Here is a 15,565-nt window from a genome sequence, read left to right as displayed (position 1 = left end):
GTTCTGCCTTTCTTCAAACTTATTACTGTCAGATTCATCCTAATCAATAATCCTCTCCCTCCTCCTTTTTTTTTTTTTTTTTTTTGGCTGGGGAAGCACTGCCGGGTCTAGAGTTAGGAGGACCTGAATTCAAATCTCTTTAGTCAGTTACTAACTTGTTGACTCTGGGCAAGTCAATTAACTGCCCAGGGTGGTTGTGTGGATAAAATGGGATAATACTTATAAAGCATTTAGCACAATGCAAATCACATGGTTAACATCCATTTAATGTTATCTTTTCTTTTAAATTTTCCTCTTGCTCCCAAGAGGTTAAAAGTCCTTTTTCTTCTTAACCATTTATCACCAATATCAACTCAGTGTGCATTGTGTGTATGAAATTTAAGAAATTTCAACTAAAAATAGCAAAGTGGTTTTGGATCTCAGTCTAAAGTTTAGTTGTAAAGATACAGTCTGATGTACCAGTTATTTAAGGCTTGGGTCAATGAAATGTATCCAAGAAAAATTTTAGAAATAGACTGAGAGTAGACATCAAGATATGATGTATGTTCTTCTCTGTAAGTCCTGTTGCTTTTGCCTCCAAAATCTCTATTGAATCCACAACCTCCCTATCTATACCTGCTATCATCAGGTACTGTAGCTCTGGACTTATTTCTATCATTACATTAAATCTCTTCTCTGTTCTCTCTACCTCTGGGCTATACACCCTTTCCAACCCAACTTTCACAGGAATGATCAAATAATCCTCCGAATAAAGTATTTTGAGCCTTTATTCAAAATTTTCACTTGACTCCCCAGTGTCTAACAAATAAAGAGTCTTGGGCCTAGCACTCAAGGCCATCCACTTTCTGGCTCTAATCCATTTTTCCCCTAATTTTACATTCGGCAATCAATCAAAAACAACAAATACGAGCAGGTTACTACATGCCATTCTGGGTCCTGGTGGTAACAAAGAAAAAAAACCAAAATTGCCTTCCAGAACCACAGGGGGGGGGGGGAGTGGGGGGGAGGAGGGGAGAGAACAAGTACATAAGAAAGCATATGCAAAATTAAATACATGGTTTATACATGCAAAATAAAATTTTGGTGTGGAAGGCCACTAGAGGTAAGGGTTTCATGCAGGCGTTGCTTGAGCAGCAATTTGAAGGAAACACTAGACAGCCGAGGTGACTAGTGTATTGCAGGCACGGAGGAGCAGTTAGTGCAAAGGCATAGAGACGCGAGATGGACAGACACAGGTGATCCAGGTTTTCCTTCCAATGTCTGAATTTTGCCTCCAATTCTTAGCACGGTGCTCGGCACATAGTAGGTACTTAATAAATATTTACTGAATGAATGGATGGATGTTTCTATCAGTTCTCAATGGTGCTTGTTGGACCGTTCCAAGATCTTTCAGCTCTTCTCTCTCCCCTTCTCCTAAAGGCGCCTAGAGGATGGAGAGCATCCCAGTCAGGCCTTCAGTGCGCCTGCTCCAGCTAGCCTGCGGCCCCACCCCTCAGGACGTCGCCCCGCCCCCTAACTGGAGCGCGGAGCAGCGCAGCGCGGCGGCGGCCATTTTGTGTAGCAGCGTTAGTGGCGGCGGGGGCGACGGCGATTGAAGCGGCGGCGGTGGCGGCGGCGGCGGCAGCAGCGGCGGCTGCTGCGGGATCCGGGGACCCCGCTCGGGCTGGGGCTGTCGGCCGCGGGGCGGAGACACTGGCGCGGGGGGTAGCTCGGGTCTGGGCTCGGGCACCGCGCAGCTCTCCCCGGTAAGACTCCCGCAGCCCCGGCGCGGGCGGGCGGGGCTGTGCGGGGCTCGGGCCGCCCCACCGCGACCGGGGCTCGGCGGGGCTCGGGGCGGGGCCTTCGGAGGCCGCGGAGTCCGCCTCAGCCCCCCACACAAAGGGCCCAGTAGTCGGTCCGCCCCCGCCCCTGCCCGCGCCCCCGCGATGGAGCCGGGGCCCGGGCCGGGATACTGCCGCGGAGCTGAGGAGAGGGCCCCGCAGGGACGACGCCCGCCGCGGCCGGAGCCTCGGGGGAGGGAGTCGGGAGGAAGGCCGCCCCTTTGGGCCGGATCCGGGGAGGGAAAGAAACAGCTTTGGCGAGGCCGCGCCCGGCCGCAGGACCTGCGCTGGGGTGGCCACGAGGATCTCCCCCTCGGGGCGGGGGTTGTAGCAGGACGCCCCCTGTGGCCGGAGCCGCTGCGGGAGTTTGGAGGGAGGACTTGTTCAGGCGCCTAGATGCATTGAGGCGGGCGGGCGGGCGGGCGGGCGGGGGGGGGGGGAGGGCGGGGCGCGGGGCACGAGAGGGGTCTGAGCAGCCGCTCACCAGGCGAGTGCTGCCGCCTGGAAGTCAGGGGAATGGGTGGGAGATGCCTTGGAGCCAGGGAGGGTCCAGTTCTGTAGTCTTAACCCGTGAGGGCCTAGAGCTTTTTGTGTCTGTGAGGCTGCCTTGACTTGTAGGGGGGAGAGCAAGAGTAAGGATTGCTTAGTGGGATAAGGATGACATTCAGTGGAGTATGTCTGTCGAGGTACGAACACCTGTGCACTGAGTATTAGATTCTAGGCTGTCGTGTGGTGGTGATACCGAATTATCCGTTGGGTGGTGGTGTGTGCAGTAAGAGGACTCTGTTAGACTGTGCAACACCAAACAAACGGGGGTTTGCTATGAAGGGCAGTATAGGGAGTCCCCTCTGTGTGGGACTGTAAACACTTGGTTATAGATTGGCCTGTACTTTCAGGAACAGTTCAGGGTCCATTTTTTCTTAGTCACAATGTCTCTATTGAAGGTCTTGTCTCATTGCACTGATATCTGATGGGAAATTATCAGATGGAGCATTTCCCTTGGTTTCTGCTTTTGCTTTGGTTTCAGAGTTCTGCCTTGCTATTAGTAAATGGTTTGAAAAGTTAACTTTGTAAAAAAAAATTCATAACGAATAGTTTGAATTTACTGAGTAGTTAAGGATCTTAATATATTTCAAAATGCTTTTTATCTCAATTTTTTCTTACAATTTAAAGAAATCTAGATCTGTGGAAACATAGTATGCTCTGGTTTGTGCTGGCCCTTCATTACGGTAGTTCTGAAAGAAGGGGGAATTTCGGACTCAGAAAGCAATCATGACTAGGTGTTTTTATTTTTGGCAAAATACTTTCTGAGAATGCTAAATAGTGAGTGTAAAAGTTGTGTTATAGGTGATTTACATATTTGGATTGTAATTATAACTTAATATTTTCAGAAAATGAAATACTTTTGTGTTTGGTAAGAAATGTAGGTTGTTTTTTTTTTTACCTATGTGATGCAGTTTAATTTTAGAGTGCTTTAATGTCAACGTGTTTTAAATGCAACATTTGTTGTGATGTTTAGGTTTTGCTAACACTTTTTTTATCGGTAAAAGTAAAACTGCAGAAAAATTTCCAAAGCTTTAATTGGAATATTCTGAGAGCAGGGAACCAGTTTTCTCTGGCATATTAAATTAAGCCTGATGTTTTTATTCCCAAATGTAGAGAATTTAGAGTACCTTCTCACAGGCAAGAGTTTTTGAAGCTTTTTGACTTTTATGCATTGGGGAATGGGTTGAGTTTCAGGCTTCTGAATAAGAGTTAGTGTGCCAGTCTGTTCACTTTGCTTTTGACAGGGTGTTACTGCATGATCCAATTTAGTTGAATTCTTTAAGGGATATTTATGTAGGGAGAAGGTAAGTATCAGTGGTTAAAGAACGTTAAGTTTTATGGAGGAAAACAATAATCACTTAAGTTTTTCGTGGTTTTATCAAATCTTTACTTTTATTCAATTCACAACATATGAATTCATCAAGGTTAAAACCAGCAGTGACAGTGAATGGGTCTACCAGAGAATTTAAAGTGTTTTCGAAATACATATGAGCTGGATTTTTTTTTTTTTACTATTTTTTTTTTTTAGTCTCAAACTTAATTTTTAAGACTTTGAGAATTAAAAACAAAAGATAGTATATAGTGCTTTTTGTGTAGTTGGTATAAGCATTTAGAAATGCTGCTTTTGACAACTGACCTGTTGCTAATGGAAAAAAGTGAAAAGTTCCTGTTAATGTTGGAAATTATTAAAATCCCAGCATAAAATGTGATCCATTAAGGGGGACAAAATAAGAGCAGTTAATGAAATTATAATTGTTTTGAAATCTTCGTGTAATTATAAAAAAAGTTCACTTATATTTGCTGGTTATAGCACTTGGCTCATTCTCCTTGTCTCTCTCTATGGCTCACTTCTTGGAGTTTGTTTTACTGTTTTGTTTTTTAGATCTAATGAGGTGGCTTTTAGTTGTGATGCCTATTAGTTTGGGTGGATGGAAATTGTAGTGCTGAAAGTAATTCAATTTTGCTTTTGTGCCTTTTTGTATTAGAGAGGGGATGGAATTGTCAGGTTAAGTAAAGGACTTTGCAAACCATATACCTCAATATAGTCTTCTGCTTGTGATTGTGAAGATAAGTCTTTTTTGTGCTTTTAAAATTCTACAAGAACGTACAATTTATTTTTAAAAGTTTTATTAAAGTACAGTGGTGTCTTAAAACTGAAATAGATGTTGATTAGATTGTAGTTGAAGCAAAAGGGTAGAACAAGTTGTAACATAATTCAAGTTTATGAATTGGCAGGTCATAAGCATTTTTAATTAATTTTTGTTTTAATATTATTTGAAATCCATTGTCAGATTTGTTTTCCCTTTTACTTTAATTCTTTAAGGTAATTTGTATTTGGAAATTAATTCTTTTTTTATCTAGTTTTATACACTGCTTCCTCTAAAAAATGAAATAATACTTTAGAATTTCACCAGTCTGAGTTTCTCTTTTTTAGAGGCCTGACTGTATCTGGCTATTGGGATTTATAAAGGATACCAAGCAAATGAGTTGGCTTTCCTTGTCCTTTGAGAATATGATAGAAATCTTTTGTTGCAAAGATGCTTCATTCTTTCATTGTGATTTCCTTGGTGTGGGAATTCTTTATACCTACCCACATACTTTAGCCAATTGGTGATGAACCTCTCTATAACTGAAGTGGTTCACAATTAAAAGCAGAAGCAGAAATGCTGGAATATGTAAAGTCGATAGTTTTTTGTCTGGCAACTCTAGTAGATCACCAGAGACAACCTAGACAAAGTTGTGGTCTCTGCTGTTTGTAATTTTGTGTGTCTTCTAGTGTCCCTTCCAAGTACTCTTTTCTGGTCTTATGTCACATCACTTTTATTAGGTTATGGTTTGACTGATTAATCCGAGTATATTTCAAATATATAACATTTTACTTGAGTTACATTTGTATTTTAAGTTTATCTTTTTAATGAAAAGTTTTATTAGACTTTTAGAATTCTTGCCCTGAAAGAGATCCTTCCTTAGTGTCAAACCCCATAACCAGACTTAGACCCAGAGATGTTAAGTGACTTGTCAAATTTTGAATTATTTGCAAAATGATGATACCCAAACTCAAATCTTCTGTTTTCTAAACAGGCATCATTATTAGCCTGGTGGGAAAAGAGGGATGGGATCAGGGTGGAGGAAAAGATGGAGTTGTTTGTTTTAACCTAAGAGTAAATTTGATTTAACTCTTTGGGGAGGATGGAATGGCCTGAAGGGACCATCCCTGCTTGCCTGGCTTATTAGTTTCTAAGAGATATTAGAGGCCTTTTTAAGACCTGGAAACATAGGTTTGTTCTAGAAATCTTTCCCCAAAGTTGATCTCCATCCTTTGACCTTATCACTTGCTACTCCATCAGCTATGGCATATTTGATTTGATTTTAGCTATTATTTAATATTTTGGGCCAAGAACTAACCCTTTTATTCTGTTACTTTTTCTCTAACAGAATTTTTGACAAGAATGTCAATAAATATGTTAATGGATTTAGCAACTTGCAAAATTACCATATGATATTAATAAATGGTGTTGAAGTTATACTCATCTGCATGGTACCTATTTGACACTATTTGTCATTTCAACCAATTTTATATACTAGAAAAAACACAATTTTAGCTATAATGAAAATTGATAATTATAGACCCAATCTTTCATATTTTTAAGAAATAATTTTGAATGATTATTCATTTAATCACAGCTGCTAATAATTCTTATCAGTGAGTGGACAGTGAAGCCAAATTAGAAATTATTAGAAGAAAATTTGATATAATGTAGACCTATTCTCATTAAACATTGCCTACATTTAAGAAGTGCTATTCTATCCAGTTCTTTCTTTACTCTCTGTATTTGCTGGGACAGCTTAGTAAATATGGCTTTTAAAATTCATTAAGCTTTTTAAGTTTAATTTGCTGTGTAATGACTATCAGAAAAAGTCAATTAGCACACTATAGAATTAATCCATATTCTTATTGCATTTTAAATAACATACCTATGTATCTTTCTCAATCATTTTGTGTATTTTCTGAGTTAAGTAATTTTTTGTACTACTTCATAATATTTTCATTAATTGATAATTTATTTGTATAAGTGGTGAGTTATTTTAGTTTGTGTCTTGGGATTGTTTGGAATGATGGTGGTAGAATATTTATTCTTGGATTAGAGTGTAATTAGCTTTTGAAATATTCTAAATAACTTTTATTGTACATCAATATTAACAATTGTTAGCTTTACTGGCTTTTGGTTTTGAATGATTTTAGGTTTAAAAATGAGCATAATTCTAGTAAGGCGCGTTATCACATGGTTTACCGTTCTTCCAATAGGACTATTGACTGTGTCTTAATCACTTACTGTAGATTACTTGAATATCGTCTTAACACTGATTTTTAAGGAAATGTGAATGAAAGATGCTTCACTTATGAATGTTTTGGGGAGTATTCTGAAGTTTCTTGTAGGTACTTTGATAACAGATTAAGATGTTTTAGGAAAACTCAGTTTCCTTAGAACTTTAAATGTCAGTACAATTCTTTTTTCTTTTCTTTTCTTTTCTTTTTTCTTTTTTTTTTTGCTGTTATAAATTCTCAGAACTGAAATCTTTATTGACTTTAATGCTTATGGTGTTGGCTGAGGTCTTGTATGTATGAAGGCAACTGTTGGAAGAGTGGTTATACTAATTTCCTAAAATTCCATGGAGTTGGCATAATTTGCTTGCCAAAGTGATGTTATTCAGTTTTAGTATCAGATTTTTATCTAGAATTTAGTGGTAAAAACTGCAGAAATTGGACTGGTCTAAGCAATTGAACTATTTCATGGTTTGGATGTACTGGATTGTTTATGGACAAAAGGAATCATATTCTTTACACTACCTTACCCCAAAATCCTTCAATCAGAAAAGCAAATGTCAAGTGTGAAACTAAGCAAAATAAATGTTGTAGTTCTGATTCACTTTTTTTAGGGCAAATATATATATATAAATATCATTTTTACTGGATACAGACACCAAAACTTGAAAGCACTATTAAGTAGTAAGTGTGTGTGGGTTTTGGCACAGTTCATCTTTTGGATGCTTTCTAGTTCAAGTGCCCAGTGGTGGTTTCAAACTTGAGCCTTCTTAATAGACAGTTCATTGTGAACTGCAAATACTATTTTGTGTGTTTCCTACATTGATTTTTGCCTCCATTTATTCTTTATTGCAGTCTAAAAGTTGGTTTTAATTGGTTGCCCACAGGATTGACTTGGCCTCTGCTACTTGTTAAGAAAATACATCTGTTGTTTTTTCAGGTAAGAGATTTTTGAATTGAAGGTTTGTTTATCTTTAAGTTAAAACAAGGTAGTTTAAATAACCATAAGATTTTGTGCAAAATACAAATTGGTGTGTCTTAAGCTTCTTTCTCTCTTGGGGGGTGGGGGAGGGATGTCTAGGTGCCTTGTACTGCTGGTGTAGATTACTTTGGGATCAGTTTTGCACTCCTTCGGTCCTATGTGGCTAAATGTTACATTCCCAAATGTTGTAGAATAAATAGGTTTCTCCCCCCCATCCCTCCCAGTAGTATTCTAGATCCATTGAAATGTAGTTGCTTTTGAAACTGGTATAATTGCAGATTCTTTAGATGAAGAGCCGTGAACCTGCTTTTCAATGTTTTGATGAGTACTTTGCAATATAATTGGTTTCCTTTGTAATTTTATGTATTTTCTTTTATGTATATAAAAACATTTATTCCAGGAAGGAATCCTTTGGTTTCACTAGATTGCTAAAGGTTCATGATAACAGTTTTTTTAAAAAGAATCCCTTGCTTTCATGTATTTTAAAGCCCAAATCCTTTTTGGATATGAGGGAACTACAGTTTGGGAGAAGTTAGAGAGTTTATTGAAGTTTACACTAAGTGGCAGAGCTCTGGCTCTCTCTTCCCCCATCCCAAACCTAAAAGATGATTGTTTTTTCTTGTTTTGAAGACTTAGTGGGGAAATTGTGTTCTCTAAACTTCCAGAATTTTTCTGGTTGTAATCCCAGTCCTTCAGAAACAATCTATTTCAGCACAAAGATTTTTGCAGAGAAATCTCCAATGGCATATGTTCATCAGCATATTTTTGCTTTGTACAAATTTTGACTAGATTCCCATCTTTAGCAGGAAAAGGCTTGTACAGTATTTACTTTGTATGGCACTAAGGCCTTGTTTAGTTTGTGTGTCGTGTTTTGGGACCACAATAGGATATTTTTATATACCCCATCAAGCTAACTTATTTCACTTGGTTTTTTTTGATACTTGAGTTATTCATACTGTGTCCTATATTGGTTATTTGTCTTTAAATGAAGTCCAGTAATGTATAGGGATTCAGCATGCACCTTTAGGTCAATTAAGCACATCAATTTTTTTAAAGGTTCCATTATGACTCATTCAAGTTAAAATATGTAGACCTCATATCTAAAATAAGAGTTTTTTAAAATAATAACTATCCTCTGAAGTTAAAGTTAACATTTTGGAGCTGATACAAAAAGCCCTTCCCATCATTATTCAAATAAATTTAGGTTGTTTTATTATTATTATTATTATTTTTGTTCAGGGTCTACAAAATATGAAACCAAAACAGTACTGTTTCCCTTTTATACTGTAGTATAAATCATAATAATGAAAGAAGCTTGTATGGTATCTTGTTATATATAGTCAGTATTCAGGAAATTTGATTATAAAGAGTACTGTTGATAGAATTATGGAATTTTTATAAAGCATCTAGCCCAGTAAGGAAAAGAACCCAGAGAGGTTAAGTGACTTGGCCTGGGGTCACACAGCTAATTTAAGAGGCATATTATATTTGAATTATCCTTCTGTACTAAAGTGAACTGCATTATTAAGCTTCAAACATTTTATATTTCTAGTCTTTAGAATAAAGTTAGTATTGACTCTATGAAAGTTAATTGCAAATTATAATATCCTATCACAGGCATAAAAATATATATTTATCACTTTGCAAATTGCTACCTCCAGAATTAGTGTTTTAAAACCAGTGTTTTCAAAGTTTGGAAATTGGAATGTAAAATTCTTATATGGGGAGAAGTAACTTTCCCCTTTCTGGCTTTGTTAACTTTTAGTTTAAAAAAAAAAAGTACAGTAGAGCCCTGCTACCATGTAAAGCAACGTCTGAGCTCTATAGGCTCTCCATAATCATGCTATCCCAATAATAGCTTATTCAGATCCTCCTTTTTTCTTTCGTTCAAGAGTCATACTGAGAGGACATGGTAGAAACAGATCCCTGTCAAGTAAAATATACCCCCCCTCTCCCCCAAGAACCCAGAATATTGAGAATTATTTTTTTGTGGAGGGGATTGGGATGGGTGATTGGACCCGTGGTTTAATCAAAATCGTTTTACAGTGACTAGCATTGTAGCAGGGTTCTCCTGGAAAATGTTTTAGTTGTTGAATACCTGCAGCAATCAGAAGTGCTGGGAGTAAATACATCTCTTGTCATCTCTTTGGGGTTCTTTAATTTATTTTAACATTGAGTAAGATAGTTTTATTGACTATAGTTCTGAACAGATTGGGCAGAGAACTAACTTAAAACTAGTTCTCACTTAAAATTTGTCTGAATAATTCATATTGTTAAGAACCATTTGTAATCAGTACTATATAGTTCCTCGGTTCTGTTACATTTAGAGTTCAGGAATTGCAGTTATGTAAAATGTTTTTAATAGTCCCAAGAAGTTGCCAGGTTTGTAGGGAGGGCGGCAGTAATCTGTATTTTCTGTGGTGTATTATTTAAAGGTGACTCCCATGGTTGTTAAAGGGTCATTCCCAAAGTGAATTATATGTTTCCTTAAATGTCACTAAATAACTGGTAGTCTGTATGATAAAATTGCTGTCTCTTATTGTTTTTGTTCTGATAGTTTTGGGTCTTTGGACTGAACTTTTAATCTGTTTCTACAATGTATTTTGGAAGTTGATATTGTGGTGGTTTTAATTGTTAATTATTTAGCTTTCCCTTTCTAGAAAGCTTAAAAAAAAAACCTATATTAACACTTAATTGTGTTAGTTTGAGGAGATGCTTGAGTGCCTATTATGGTAGATGGTGATTCTACTAGCTAAATAAATGGTATGACAAACAGTAGTCTGACATAGCCGTTGCCTTTTTTCATCTGCAGGTGTGTGTTATTTCAGCGCAGCATGGCTGTGGTCATCCGTTTGCAAGGTCTCCCAATTGTGGCGGGGACCATGGACATTCGCCACTTCTTCTCTGGATTGACCATTCCTGATGGGGGCGTGCATATTGTAGGGGGTGAACTGGGTGAGGCTTTCATCGTTTTTGCCACTGATGAAGATGCAAGGCTTGGTATGATGCGCACAGGTGGTACTATTAAAGGGTCAAAAGTAACACTATTGTTGAGTAGTAAAACTGAAATGCAAAATATGATTGAACTCAGTCGTAGACGTTTTGAAACTGCCAACTTAGATATGCCACCAGCAAATGCTAGCCGGTCAGGCCCACCTCCTAGTTCAGGCATGAGTGGCAGGGTAAATTTACCCACCACAGTTCCCAATTTTAATAATCCTTCTCCCAGTGTGGTTACTGCAGCCACATCTGTGCATGAAAGCAACAAAAACATCCCTACATTTTCCACAGCCAATATAGGAACAGCCCCTCCAAATATTGGGGCTTCCTTTGGGAGCCCAACATTTAGTTCAACTTTACCTAGCACAGCGTCCTCCATGAGCACAGTCCCACCTCCCCCAATTCCTCCAATACCAGCAATGCCCTCCTTGCCTCCAATGCCATCTATTCCTCCGATACCTGTTCCTCCTCCTGTACCTACACTGCCTCCTGTGCCTCCCGTACCCCCAATACCTCCTGTTCCTCCAGTGCCACCCATGAGCCCTATGCCACCTCTGTCAGGAATGCCTCCTTTGAATCCACCACCAGTGGCACCTATACCTACTGGGATGAATGGATCTGGAGCAGCACTGAATCTGAACAGTAACCTGAACCCAATGTTTTTGGGTCCTTTGAATCCTGTTAATCCTATTCAAATGAACTCTCAAAGTAGTCTGAAGCCACTTCCCATCAACCCTGATGATCTGTATGTCAGTGTCCATGGGATGCCCTTTTCTGCAATGGAAACTGATGTCAAAGACTTTTTCCATGGGCTTCGTGTAGATGCAGTGCATTTGTTGAAAGATCATGTAGGCCGAAATAATGGGAATGGATTAGTTAAGTTTTTCTCCCCTCAAGATACATTTGAAGCACTGAAAAGAAACAGAATGCTGATGATTCAACGCTATGTTGAAGTCAGCCCGGCCACAGAAAGACAGTGGGTAGCTGCTGGAGGCCATATCACTTTCAAGCAAAGCATGGGACCTTCTGGACAGACACACCCCCCTCCTCAGACACTCGTCAGGTCAAAGTCGCCTAGTGGGCAGAAAAGGTCAAGATCGAGATCTCCACATGAGCCTGGTTTTTGTGTGTATTTGAAAGGTCTACCCTTTGAAGCAGAAAACAAACATGTTATTGATTTCTTTAAAAAGCTAGATATTGTGGAAGATAGTATTTATATTGCTTATGGACCCAATGGGAAAGCAACAGGAGAAGGTTTTGTAGAATTCAGGAGCGAGTCTGATTACAAGGCAGCTTTGTGTCGTCATAAGCAATACATGGGGAATCGCTTTATTCAGGTTCACCCAATAACTAAAAAGGGAATGTTAGAAAAGATAGATATGATTCGGAAGAGGCTACAGAACTTCAGTTATGATCAGAGAGAGATTATTTTAAATACTGAGGGAGATAGTTCACCAAAATTATGTGCACATATATCAAATATTCCATTCAACATTACCAAGATGGATATTCTACAATTCTTAGAGGAAATTCCAGTGGATGAAAATGCTGTACATATTCTTGTTGATAACACTGGGCAAGGGTTAGGACAAGCATTGGTTCAGTTTAAAACTGAAGATGATGCACATAAAGCTGAACGCTTACACCGTAAAAAACTTAATGGGAGAGAAGCTTTGTTGCATGTAATTACCTTAGAGGACATGAGGGAAATTGAAAAAAATCCTCCATCTCAAGTGAAAAAAGGGTTAAAAATTCCATTGCCAGGTAATGCCACAGTGCCAGGAATGCCAAATGCTGGAGGTGATGAGCATGCTTTCCTGACTGTAGGCTCAAAAGAAGCAAACAATGGCCCTCCATTTAATTTTCCCAGTAACTTTAGTGGGTCAAATGCCTTTGGCCCACCACTTCCACCACCAGGATTAGGAGGGGCCTTTGGAGATGCCCGACCTGGAATACCCTCTGTTGGAAATAGTGGTTTGCCTGGTTTAGGTATTGATGTTCAGGGTTTTGGAAGTGGTCCCAATAATTTAAGCGGACCTTCAGCTTTTGGAGGGGCTCCTCAGAATTTTGGAAATGGACCTGGTACCTTGAGTGGCCCCCCAAGTTTTGGAGGTGGTCCACCGGGTCTTGGTAGTGCTGCTGGACATTTGAGTGGGCCACCAAACTTTGGTCCAGGGCCTGGAGCACTCCATATTGGGGGACCCCCTGGATTTGGAACAACTTCTGGAAAACCAGGCCCAACAGTTATTAAAGTTCAAAATATGCCCTTCACTGTTTCTGTTGATGAAATTTTAGATTTCTTTTATGGCTATCAAGTGATCCCAGGCTCGGTGTGTTTAAAATATAATGAAAAAGGCATGCCCACAGGTGAAGCAATGGTTGCATTTGAGTCTCGTGATGAAGCCATGGCAGCTGTTGTTGATCTAAATGACAGACCTATAGGTTCAAGAAAAGTCAAACTTGTATTAGGGTAGCTGTTCATGTAAACTGTTTGTAGGATAGATCTTCATAGTGCTGTGATTAATGCATCAAGATTGTTTTCCTAGTATTTCCAGGTTAGAACCTGTGGATTTGTTTAAATTGCAAATAGATTGGTTTCAGTAAGAATGAGAGCACTGGTTGACTGTTTACAGAATTGCTGCAAGGATAAATGTTGCTGTATGTTCCAGTAGAGCTGTAATGGGAGAACAGAAAATTAATTTTGGCTCACTTTTAGAGAAACCATTTGTTAAAACTCAAATGACCATATAATGCTTATCAAGGAGTCTAGATTGGTTTTATACCATTTGGGATGAAGAAAATAGAAATGTATTAAGATTAAGTCAGCAAAGCTCTTGATGGGTGCTATTGCAAGCCATTGTAAAATAGAAGTTGGCTATTTAGATTTTTTTTTTTTTTTGGTTCAAAGCTGGACAGATTTGCTTTGTTATAGGGTCAAAGCTTTGTCTAAAGTCCTAATTTTCTTTTGCAACTGAATAAAATCTCTGTGTATACAGATTCATTGTATGTACCTTTATTGCTTCTCAAAGGTTCTTGATGTATAGACAGTTGTGTGTTTTAGAAGTTGCTGCTTTATTTGCCTAATTGACTCCTATGTAATGAGCAGAACTGTTTTATAAAAATCCAAACTGAGTTTTATGTTAACCTTGAATACAAATTCCCATTGTCACAATTATAATTGTGTGGAATAAGACTTTTGCCACAGAAATAAGTGTCCCGGCCCCCTAGAACAATTTTGGTTGCCCACCAAATCTCAGTTTAGTCAGTTTAAAATTGTCCATTTTCTTTGATATATCATCAGCAACCAGGAAAAAAAAAACCAAAACAAAAATACATTATAATCAATGTTTAAGATGCTTGATTTGTTTTGAAGTTCTTGCTGAGAAATATTGGTGCTGATATGTTCCTTCTGACTCACTTATGAGAAATTTTGACCCATAAGAGAAGTTAAGGGACTAGATGGAGGGGTCCTTTTAAAAAAGAATAAGCATTATATAGAGTCAAAATTAAGTCAATCAATGTCGGCAGTAATTCATTAGAAGAATTGCTTGATAAGCTGGTCCCGTAGATTGACAAGTAGTAGTTTTTGCTTGAATTCTATTTTAGAAGCTTTTATTTTTGCAATTGTTTGATCAGGAATCTAACAATTAGTGTGTCTTCAAACAGACAAACTACAGCTGCCAGAGGGGAACAGGATCTTTTAGGGTTCCTTGCCTTCTTTGGGAGCTAGGGCACTCAGAGGCAAAAACAAACAAGAAAACCAAAAACTAAATGGAGCTCAGCTAACAAGAGTCCTAGCCACTGAAATGTTTGGGAGCATTTTAGTCACCATTGCCCCTGCCTGCCTTCTTTCACAACTTATTTAAGAACCCTGGCAGAGGTGTTATATTACTATATAGAATGATAGCCTTAATGGAAAATAGGAGGTTGGAGAGATCATGAGAAACAAAATTTTTTTTGTCTCTTACAGGGCACTTATGTCTTGATTTGAAAAGTCCCCAACATTCCTTGCAAATCAGTGTGCTTAAACAGCAGCCTTGAAAAGAATTGTTTTCCACACAAAATAGTGCCTTTTTGGTGTTGCATGTCAGTGGTAGCACTGAAATAAAGTGTGGTGTGATTTAGATACAAGTGGCAACAGTTTTATTCATGTGACCATTAAGAGTTTTGAAAGCCTGTTCAACACTACATTCTTAGCAGATTTGACAGCACAGGATTTTTTGTTCAGGGAAGGGGGTTGTACAGACTTGTATTCCAATCAAGAGGTGACTGCTTTGTGGATCTTCTGGTAATTCACACAAGTACAAATTTGCTTTGACTGATCGATCATTAGTGTTGCCTCCTCAACTTAAAAAGCAATATGATGGTTGTATATACTGTTCAATTTAAACCTCTGTTAAGTGATTGTATTTCATTCTGAAAACGAAGTATAAAACGTCAACAAACTTTTTTTGGAGTCTTATTTCAACAGCAAATCCCCTTCTGATGGAACGTTGACTATTTTCAATACCAGAAATATAGGTTATTTGAATAGGAGATGAAAAACGAGTCTTTATGCTTATTTTTTCAAATTTATTTTGGTTCTGTGTTCTTAACATTTATTTGATTAAATGTTTTACACCTTATTGTAGCTACTTGGTTATTTTGACTTGTTTCTACACTTCAGATTAAAAATACTAAAAAGGAAAACCTGGTTTCATTATTCATGAAATTAAATAAATAGTGGAAACTGGAGAAATCTCTATAAAGTTTGGTTGAATCACAACATTATTTTTCTTGTTGTGAAATGTAATTAAATGCCTGCACTCTGGAATTTGATTTTTGTGTATCTAAGATTTTTTTTTTTTAATTAATAATAGTGCTAACTGCTAAGTATTTTGTTTATCTTGTTTT

At 38.3% G+C, this 15,565-nt stretch overlaps 2 protein-coding genes across 5 annotated transcripts in view; both read left to right on the top strand.

The window, feature by feature from the left end:
* The first annotated feature begins 1,518 nt into the window (after window positions 1-1,518).
* CPNE1 (copine 1) overlaps window positions 1,519-15,565 on the top strand; it is a 32,327-nt gene continuing 18,280 nt past the window's right edge. Inside the window, exons 1-3 of one of the 4 annotated variants that reach the window (XM_074292515.1) lie at window positions 1,594-1,745; window positions 7,546-7,630; window positions 10,485-10,627. The gene's annotated coding sequence lies outside the window, so the exon portion shown is untranslated. Of the gene's footprint in view, window positions 1,746-7,545; window positions 7,631-10,484; window positions 10,628-15,565 lie in introns of those variants that run through there. The other 3 variants (XM_074292516.1, XM_074292513.1, XM_074292517.1) reach the window with 3 other exon arrangements.
* On the top strand, window positions 10,507-15,355 carry RBM12 (RNA binding motif protein 12). Its single transcript, XM_074292512.1, has one exon. The coding sequence runs from the start codon at window positions 10,507-10,509 to the stop codon at window positions 13,144-13,146; it is 2,640 nt and encodes an 879-aa protein (XP_074148613.1). The 3' UTR covers window positions 13,147-15,355.

This window comes from Sminthopsis crassicaudata, chromosome 2 (genome assembly GCF_048593235.1).
Source record: "Sminthopsis crassicaudata isolate SCR6 chromosome 2, ASM4859323v1, whole genome shotgun sequence".
NCBI classification, from domain to species: Eukaryota; Metazoa; Chordata; class Mammalia; order Dasyuromorphia; family Dasyuridae; genus Sminthopsis; species Sminthopsis crassicaudata.
This window is presented reverse-complemented; position numbering and strand designations above follow the sequence as displayed.

Excerpts from the sequence above, each read along its gene's own strand:
- RBM12 (XM_074292512.1), top strand. The coding sequence starts at position 10,507 with ATGGCTGTGGTCATCCGTTTGCAAGGTCTCCCAATTGTGGCGGGGACC.